Source organism: Penaeus chinensis, chromosome 43, assembly GCF_019202785.1.
Source record: "Penaeus chinensis breed Huanghai No. 1 chromosome 43, ASM1920278v2, whole genome shotgun sequence".
In the NCBI taxonomy this organism is placed as follows: Eukaryota; Metazoa; Arthropoda; class Malacostraca; order Decapoda; family Penaeidae; genus Penaeus; species Penaeus chinensis.
In genome coordinates this window covers 1,439,174-1,449,173 of record NC_061861.1, presented here as the reverse complement: position 1 = coordinate 1,449,173, position 10,000 = coordinate 1,439,174, and the positions used below count along the sequence as shown (strand labels likewise).

The window sequence follows — 10,000 nt, the reverse complement described above, 5'->3', positions numbered from 1 at the left end:
TCCCCTCCCCTCCCCTTCCCTCCACCTACGCACTGATACAACCTTTTAACAATCTCCGTGTCATGCATTTATCTATCTATCTATCTATCTATCTATTTATCCTCTAAATCGTTTATGAAGATCTGCATAATATATCTATATCTATATCTATATCTATCTATCTATCTATATCTATCTATATCCATCTATATCTATCTATATTTATATCTATCTACCTATCTACGTATCTCCTCCTCCTCGTATCTGTTAGAAGGATTGCATAATCTATTTTATTGATCTATCTATCTATATACACATCTTCCTATCAATATCTATACATTAATGGAGGAGAGAGAGAGTCGAAGGAGGAGGAGAGGGAGGAGGAGAATGAGAATGAGAGAGAGAGAGAGAGAGAGAGAGAGAGAGAGAGAGAGAGAGAGAGAGAGAGAGAGAGAGAGAGAGAGAGAGAGAGAGAGAGAGAGAGAGAGAGAGGTTTAATTAAAAGGTTTAATTTGATTCCATTTGTTACAATGGATATTCTTGGAGTGACATAGTGTCTGTTTTATTTTGCTTCTAAGTTATCCCCTGTGTGCAAGGAATGGCCAGGGTTGCCATCCACTGGCGGCGAGAGATTTGAACGCAGGTCAGCAAGATTGCTAGACGAGAACGCTACCGCTGCACCACACAGACAGACAGACAGACAGACAGACAGAGAGAGAGAGACAGAGAGAGAAAGAGAGAGAGAGAGAGAGAGAGAGAGAGAGAGAGAGAGAGAGAGAGAGAGAGAGAGAGAGAGAGAGAGAGAGAGAGAGAGAGAGAGAGAAAGGAGGAGTAGGAGGAGGAGGAGGAAAATGAGGAGGAGGAGGAAGAGGAATAGGCCGACGAGGAGAAAGAGAAGGAATAGGAGAAGGAAGAGCAAGACGAATGAAGAAATAAAGAAAGAGAAGAATGGAGAGAAGAGTAGAACAATCTGACACTTTAAAAAAGAAAGAAAGAAAAAAAGAAAAGAAACCAGGAAATAAGAAAACACACACACACACACACACACACACACACACACACACACACACACACACACACACACACACACACACACACACACACACACACTCATACCCCCACCTCCCCACCCCCACACACACATACAACCCCCCACCCCCACCCCCATCCCCACACACACACACGGTCGCCTACAAGTGTGGGGGACACCTGTAAAAACCGCACAGTGTGTCAGCAGAGAGAGAGAGAGAGAGAGAGATGCTGCTACGCCTTCCGCACCCTATGCTCTCCGCCCTACTAACTGTCAATTAAATAATCAATCAATCAGTCAAGTCAATCTATCCCTCTTGCTATCTCTCCCGCCCGCCAACCGACCGACAGAAACTCGAAGGAATTTTAAGAGAAGCGTAAAAAAAAGTTATATATTTTTTATATATATATATTTTTTTTAGGGGGGGAGGGTCGGTTGAAGTAAATTGAAGGGGGTGGGTTGGATAAGAGAGAGAAGGAGAAGAGAAAGAGAGAAAGAGAGAGAGAAAGAGAGAGAGAGAGAGAGAGAGAGAGAGAGAGAGAGAGAGAGAGAGAGAGAGAGAGAGAGAGAGAGAGAGAGAGAGAGAGAGAGAGAGAGAGAGAGAAAACCATAACATAAAAAAAACCTCATAGCTCTTACCTGCTTCACTGGTATTACCCACAATAATACACTATTGATAATAACAATAACAATAATAATAATAATAATAATAATAATAATAATAATAACAATAACAATAATATTAATAATAATCATAACAACATCACTAATAATAATAACAATAATATAATGATGATAATGATAATAACAACACTAATAATAATAATAATAATAATAATAATAATAATAATAATAATAATAATAATAACAACAACAACAATAATAAAAACACCACCACCAAAAAACAACAACAATAATTCCAAGCATAAAATACAGCCAAGGCCGTGACCCTTCCTTACCTGCTTCGCTGGTATTGTCCGCCGATTGCTGGGAGGCGGGCTGGTGGGACAAGGGACCCGGAGTGCCACCCGAGCCAGGAGACCGAGCGTCGTCCCCGCCTGCGCCCCCAGTAAACGACATTGACGATGAGGGCGGCCGCTGCAGGAGGAGGAGGAGAACAGGAGGTTAGTTTTACGGAGGAAGAGGGTTGGGGGTGTTGTTAGAAATAGCAACACTAACAATCACAATGATAATGATAATAATAAGTCACAAAGCAAATCACAGGAGCTCTCAAGTGGCGGCGCCGATCACACCAGACATCTCTCGAAAGCGATCACAGTCACACTTCACACTCATAAGTATTATTCCAGTTCAAGAACCATGTGAGGGAGGGAGGGAGGGATTCGCAGGGGAGAGGGGATAGGGAAAGGGGAAGGAGGGGAAGACGAGGAGGAGGAGGAGGGGAAGAAGGGGAAGACGAGGAGGAGGAGGAGGAGAGGAAAGGGGGAAGGGGGAAGTGGGAATGGGGAGGGGGAAGCGGTTAGGGGAGGTGGAAGGGGTTGGAGGAGGAGGAGGAGGCGCAGCAGGAAAGGGGAAGAAGAGGAAGAGAAGAGGGAAGAGAGAAAAAATAAAAAATAGAGAGGGAGCGGAGGGAAGGACCGAGGGGAGGGGAGGGTAGGGGAGGGAGGAGGGAGGGAGGGAGGAAGAGAGGGAGGGAGAGGGAGGGATGGCTTAGGAAGGGAACCTCAAGTGAATATCAATGCGCCGGCCAGGTTATCACCCCATGTTCTGCCCAGGTTATCGCCTCAACGCTGCTACTCCCTCTGATAACAAGGATAAAGAGTGTGTTTACGGTGTCTAAAACTGCCGAGACAAGAGACTGCGAGAGCGCTCTTCGAGTGTATGGTCGGTTGAGTCTCTCTCTCTCTCTCTCTCTCTCTCTCTCTCTCTCTCTCTCTCTCTCTCTCTCTCTCTCTCTCTCTCTCTCTCTCTCTCTCTCTCTCTCTCTCTCTTTCTCTCTTCTCTTCTCCATGTCTCTCTCTCTCTCTCTCTTTCTCTCTTCTCTTCTCCATGTCTCTCTCTTCTCTTCTCTTCTCCCTGTCTCTCTCTCTTCTCTTCTCTTTTCTCCTCCCTGTCTCTCTCTCTCTCTCTCTTCTCTTCTCTTCTCCCTGTCTCTCTCTCTCTCTCTCTCTCTCTCTCTCTCTCTCTCTCTCTCTCTCTCTCTCTCTCTCTCTCTCTCTCTCTCTCTCTCTCTCTCTCTCTCCATGGACGTTTGTGAATTCGTGCATGCGAGCGTGTGTGTGTCTGCGTGCATGTGTGTGCAGGTAATGCTGTCACAGTGATCCATCAGAGATCCTGTTATAGAGCCATCCATCATGCTGCCTTCATGTACCCCCCTCCCCCCTCCTCTCCACCCCCTCCTCCATGTACCACCCCTTCCTCCTCCCTCTCCCCCCTCCCCACTACTCACCTCCTCTCTACCACCTCATTCACGTACCACCCCCTTCCTCCCTCTTCCTCCCCCCTCCCCTCTACCTCCTCCTTCACGTACCACCCCCTTTCCCTCCCCCCCTATTGCCCACGACCTACGTACCTCCGCAAGAGCTCCACGAAGCTCCGCTCTAATGAGGTACACATTACCTCCAGGGCGTGTGGAAGACCCACCTCCTCCTGGCTGGCCCGTGTGTGTGTGTACCCAAAACCCTTCCACTTCACTCCTACTCCACCCTCCACTCCACCCCCACTCCACTCCCTCTTACACACTTTACACCCTTTTGTGTATAGTGGCCATCAAACCGGGGTGTTTATTTCACTCACTCCCACTCTATTAAGGGTTTTCAAGAAGGGTCAGCTACACTGCAACACTTAAGGGTAGCAGGAAACGCTAAAACACTCACTCATAGACACTCACCCTTGTTTGTGTGCGGGTTTGCTTGTCTGTCCTGTTTGTCTGTCTATCTGGTTGCGTTTCTCTCTCGCCTTCCTCTTTCTATCTCTTTATCTGTATCTCTCTTAACCCTTTCCCTTAATCTTTCTCTTTATCTGTATCTCTCTTATCTCTTCCCCTCTCTCTCTCTCCCTTTCTTGCTTCTGCTCTCTCTTCCTCCTTTTCCCTCTCTTCCTCCATCTCCTTCTCTTCCTCTTCCTTCCTCTCTTCTTCCCTGCCCCCTTGTCTCCCTCTCCCTCTCCCTCTCTTCCTCCCTCTCCCTCTCTTCCTCTTCCTCTCTTCTTCCCTGCCCCCTTATCTCCCTCTCCCTCTCTTCCTCCCTCTTCCTCTCTTCCTCCCTCTCCTTCTCTTCCTCCCTCTCCCTCTCTTCCTCTTCCTTCCTCTCTTCTTCCCTGCCCCCTTGTCTCCCTCTCCCTCTCTTCCTCCCTCTCCCTCTCCCTCTCCCGAAATACCAAGGCCTCGCATCATCCCTCTACCCCGAGGGCTCCGGACAGCGCAAGCCACTCTAGGCGACCACGAGTATGTATATTCATAAGGTTTTCACTGGGCCGACATACACATACAAACACACACGCAAATGCACACGCGCGTAGACTCACATACATGCATTCATACAACGCACACATACAAACACACACGCAGACTCACATACATACATACATTCATACAACGCATACATACAAACACACACGCAAATGCACACGCGCGTACTCACATATATATGTATATACATACATACATACATATATACATACATACATACATACACAGATAACATACACGCAGAGAGAGAGAGAAAGAGGGAGGGAGGCAGAGAGAGAGAGAGTGGGAAGGAGGGAGAGGGAGAGAAAGAGGGAGGGAGGCAGAGAGAGTGGGAAGGAGGGAGAGGGAGAGAAAGAGGGAGGGAGGCAGAGAGAGTGGGAAGGAGGGAGAGGGAGAGAAAGAGGGAGGGAGGCAGAGAGAGTGGGAAGGAGGGAGAGGGAGAGAAAGAGGGAGGGAGGCAGAGAGAGTGGGAAGGAGGGAGAGGGAGAGAAAGAGGGAGGGAGGCAGAGAGAGTGGGAAGGAGGGAGAGGGAGAGAACGAGGGAGGGAGGCAGAGAGAGTGGGAAGGAGGGAGAGGGAGAGAACGAGGGAGGGAAAGTGAATGAGAAGTTCGAGAAGGAGAAGAAAGGAAACACCGAAGGGAAAGCAAACAGAAATAATGGAGAGAATTAGGACGAGGAAGGAAGAAGAGAAAGAGAGAAAACGGAGAAGGAAGGAGGAGGAGGAGGAGAAAGGAGGAGGAGGAGGAGGAGGAGGATGAAGAGGAGGAGGAGAAGAGGGAGGATGAAGAGGAGGAGGAGGAGGAGGAGGAGGAGGAGGAGGAGGAGGAGGAGGAGGAGGAGGAGGAGGAGGAGGAGGAGGAGGAGGAGTAGGAGGAGGGAGACGAGACACTAAAAAGAATAATAAAGTAGAAGTAAAATAACAATAATAACAACAACAACAACAACAACAAACAAAAGCGGAGGAGGAGGAAAAGGAGGAAGCTCGGTCGGGTCTGAGCGCCGGAGTGTAATGCAAGTACATGACCGGGGGATATTAAACTAATTGAGCAAAATAATAATTTCTTGTTACCACTTAACGAAGTTCCCGAGGAAACCGTGAATCATTTGCAAGGTACATCAAGGCGGAGCCACGGCCACCGATTCTGACACTGGCTCCGACTTCGGCTTCGCAAAAAGGCCGAACGAAAGGGCGAGAAATGGGAAGGGGGAGAAAGGAGGAAGGGGGGAGAAAGGGGGAAAGGGGAGAAAGGGGGAAGGGGGAGAAAGGGGGAAGGGGGAGAAAGGGGAAGGGGAGAAAGGGGGAAGGGGGAGAAAGGGGGAAGGGGGAGAAAGGGGGAAGGGGGAGAATGAGGGAAGGAAGACAAGAGTAGGGAGGGGGGGGGGGTGAATGAAGAGGTGGAGAACATAGGTGGAGATGGAGATAGAGGGAAGAGATATAGGGAAAATGTTAAAGAGGAGAGAAAGAGAAGAAAGAGAAGAGAGGAGAGGAGAGGAGAAAGAAGAGAAGAGACAATCCACAGAGAGTGAGAGACACAGGAGAGGTATCCAAGACCAAAAGAGGGAACAGGAGGAAGAAGCGAGAAGGACGGAGAGAGAGAGAGAGAGAGAGAGAGAGAGAGAGAGAGAGAGAGGGAGAGAGAGGGAGAGGAGAGGGAGAGGGAGAGAGAGAGAGAGAGAGAGAGAGAGAGAGAGAGAGAGAGAGAGAGAGAGAGAGAGAGAGAGAGAGAGAGAGAGAGAGAGAGAGAGAGAGCACAGTCCGGGCAGGAGCAGCTTGCATACTTTTCATTCTTCAGTCTCCCCCCCACCCCCCTCTGTACCCCCACCCCCTCACAGACATGCCTTCGACCTCTCTCACGCACACAGACACACACAGGGAAGGAGATATCAAGACAATAATAGTTCTGAAGTAAATAATTTCACAAGCGCGCGTACATGCATACACAGACAAACACACACAAAAAGTACTAACATACACATAAACAAACAAACACAAACATCCTCAGAAACACATACACGCACGCACGAACACGGACACACGCACGCACACACACACACAAAAAAAATACATGCACATCCATCCATAAACACACGCACGCATGACAAACTCGCCCACGCAATGAAACCAAATGAACATAAAACAAACAAACAAACAAACAAACAAACAAACAAACAAACAAACACGCACACACACACATATACACACATACCGTTAAGAGGCAGGGAGAAAGAGGGAGAAAAAGAAAGAGAGAGAGAGAGAGAGAGAGAGAGAGAGAGAGAGAGAGAGAGAGAGAGAGAGAGAGAGAGAGAGAGAGAGAGAGAGAGAAAGAAAGAGAGAGAGAGAGAATGAGAGAGAGAGAGAAAGAGAGAGAGAGAGAAAGAGAGAGAGAGAGAAAGAGAGAGAGAGAGAAAGAGAGAGAGAGAAAGAGAGAAAGAGAGAAAGAGAGAGAGAGAGAGAGAGAGAGAGAGAGAGAGAGAGAGAGAGAGAGAGAGAGAGAGAGAGAGAGAGAGAGAGAGAGAGAGAGAGAAGAGAGAGAGAGAGAGAGCGAGAGACACAGAGAGACATAAAAACACACACACACACACACACGACGGGACTCGGCTCAACTTGAGAATGGGAGCGGCCGCCGCCTCCCAGTGGGTACATTATACATCTATAACTATCACCTCGTCTGTACGTAACCGGTAGTTCCTTGGTTACCACATGCGGCTCTAGGAATGCCCCCGGGGGATCGGCGGCAGGGGAGGGGGGATGGGGGAGGGGGGAGGGGGGATGGGGAGGGGGGAGAGGAGGGAGGAGGGGGAGGAGAGAGAGGAGAGGAGAGAGGAACAGGAGGAGGGAGAGGGGAGGGGAAAAAAAGACGAGAGTGTGGGTGAGAGTAAAACAGAGAGAGAGAGAAAAAGAGAAAGAGAGAGAGAGAGAGAGAGAGAGAGAGAGAGAGAGAGAGAGAGAGAGAGAGAGAGAGAGAGAGAGAGAGAGAGAGAGAGAGAGAGAGCGGAACGGAAGGGAAGCGGCGAAAGAGGAGAAAGGCAGAAGAAGTAGGAAGAGGGAAGGAAGTGGAGGAGGAGGAAGAAGATAATAACGAGGATGAACACAAAGAGTGGGAGGAAAAAGAAGAGGAAGAAAAGCACAAGAAGAAGGAGGAGGGGGACAAAAAGTAAAGGTAGAAGAAAAAGATACATCAGAAGCAGAAATTTAAGAAAAAAAGTAAAAGAAAAAGAAAGACCAAACAAATATAGAGAAGAAATAAAAGACGAACAACAACAACAAAGAATAAAGAATGAATAAAGAAAGAAAGAAGAAAGACAGAAGGAAGAAGAAGAAGAAGAAGAAGATGTAGAAGAAGAAGAAGAAGAAGAAGAAGAAGAAGAAGAAGAAGAAAAAGAAAAAAAAAAGAAAAAGAAAATAAAATAAAAATAAAAAGAAGAAGAAGAAGAAGAAGAGAGGAGGAGGAGGAAGAAGAGGGTCCCTCGACGAGATAATCACAGGAAGTGGCATGGCTGATCACTCATTACCGTTCATTTGCAAGCACGACGCGGCGAGACACCTTCCTCCCCGCCTTGTTATACCTGACACCCGGAACGAGGCCACGTGATCAATTGATGTCTCAAAGCCGCCGGCGTCCGTTTCCAGAAGGGGGGGGGGGGGGGGAGGAGAGGGAAGGGGGAGGAGGGATGGGTAGGGAGGAGGGAGGGAGGGAGAGGGAGGAGGGGAAGAGGAGGGGAGGAGGGAGGAGGAGGAGGTGGAGGAGGGGAAGGGGAAGGGGGAAATTAAATATATGAAATAAGTATGTTCACTAAATATATGAGAGGGGGAGAGGAGGTGGAAGGGGAGGGATGGGGGGGGTGGAAGGGGAGGGATGGGGGGGGTGGAGGGGGAAGGAGGGGGGGATGAAAGTCAATAAATAAATTAAGGGGGGGAAATCAAATACAAATATGACACGAAAGTCAACGAATATACGACACAAGATTCTCGACCGTGGTAAGCATGGGTAGGAGAGGGGGGACTAATAAAGTAAAAAAATAATGATAAATGATGATTCAAATAGACAGATAAATAATAATATACACTGATAGACAGACAGGCAGAGACAAAAAGACAGACAGACAGACAGACAGACAGACAGACAGACAGACAGACAGGGCAACGGAGGGGCTACAGCGGGACCCGATTGGCCGCTGTGACATAAAGAGATCCAGATGCCTGCACGCAACAATTGCCACCCGATTGCAAATTTCGCAGGTGCTAAAAAACAGATGATTGTGACTCTCTTCTTTATTGGCCTCGTGCATGACGGCACGCGGGATCATAGGCAACAAAACCGTATTACAGGTATACACACATAGGCACGCACACAAACATAAATACACACACACACACACACACACACACACACACACACACAGAGGGGAGGGAGGGAGGGGGGGGAGAGAGAGAGAGAGAGAGAGAGAGAGGAGAGAGAGAGAGAGAGAGAGAGAGAGAGAGAGAGAGAGAGAGAGAGAGAGAGAGAGAGAGATGAGATAACAAAGATAACCAATGCCACACGTGAGGCACAAAACGATAATAAAGGTCAAGAGAAGGGGAGGGAGGGGGGGGGGGTTAAGGACAGCGATAAGACTAGGGTAAAGAAAGGGAGAGAAAGAAGGGGGAGAAGAAGGACGAATTATGTCAAGATCCTCTTCCTCTTCCCCTTCATCTCCCCTCTTCCTTCTTCCCCTTTTTTCTCTCTCTGTCTCTTCCTTCCTTCTCTCCCTCATTAATTTCCCCTTTTCTCATCTTCCTTCCCCTTCCTCCATTCCCCTACTTTTTCTTTCCCCTTTCCACCCTCCACCCTTTTCCCACCAACCCACCCTTAACACGAAGACAACACCAACAAAAACACCACCACCACCACCAACACCAACACCAACACCAACAAACACAACAACAACAACAACAACAACAACAACAACGCCACCTCACAAACACACAGACCTCGACACCGACTGTTTACCCGAGAAGGCACGTTGGGCCCGCGCGCGAAACACCATTACAAATGAGGAGGTTGGCCCATGTTTCACGCTCTTGCTACAAATGGGGGGGAAGGGGAGGGAGGGGGAGAAAGAGAAGGAGAAAGAGGGAGAGGGAGGTTGAGGGGGAGAAGGAGAAGGAGAAAGAGGGGAGGGAGGTTGAGGGGGAGAAGGAGAAGGAGAAAGAGGGGAGGGAGGTTGAGGGGGAGAAGGAGAAGGAGAAAGAGGGGAGGGAGGTTGAGGGGGAGATGGGTAAGGGGAGGATGGGGGAGTAGAGATAGAGAGAGAGAATAGGAGGAATGAGAGGGAAAAAGAGGAAGAAGAAGAAGAAGAAGAGGAGGAGGAGGAGGAGGAGGAGGTGGAGTTACACCGATTTTTAATCAATTCTTAATCAATATCATTATTACCATCTTCCCCATCATCACCATCACCAACATCACTATCATCATTATTCCTATCATAACTACTGCGACTTTTGTTATCAATTATCTATAATCATTTATTACTCTTATCATTATCCCTGGCACTTACACCTCAATCATTTAATTCCCTT

General features: G+C 48.3%; 1 protein-coding gene across 5 annotated transcripts in view; it reads right to left on the bottom strand.

Moving 5' to 3' along the window:
• The window catches only part of LOC125048316 (homeobox protein homothorax-like), a 193,510-nt gene that overhangs the window by 20,216 nt on the left and 163,294 nt on the right, over positions 1-10,000 (bottom strand). For all 5 annotated transcript variants that reach the window (XM_047646973.1, XM_047646976.1, XM_047646974.1 and 2 more), the window contains one exon: positions 1,969-2,107. In XM_047646973.1, coding sequence (XP_047502929.1) covers positions 1,969-2,107 — 139 coding nt within the window. The remainder of the gene's footprint in view (positions 1-1,968; positions 2,108-10,000) is intronic.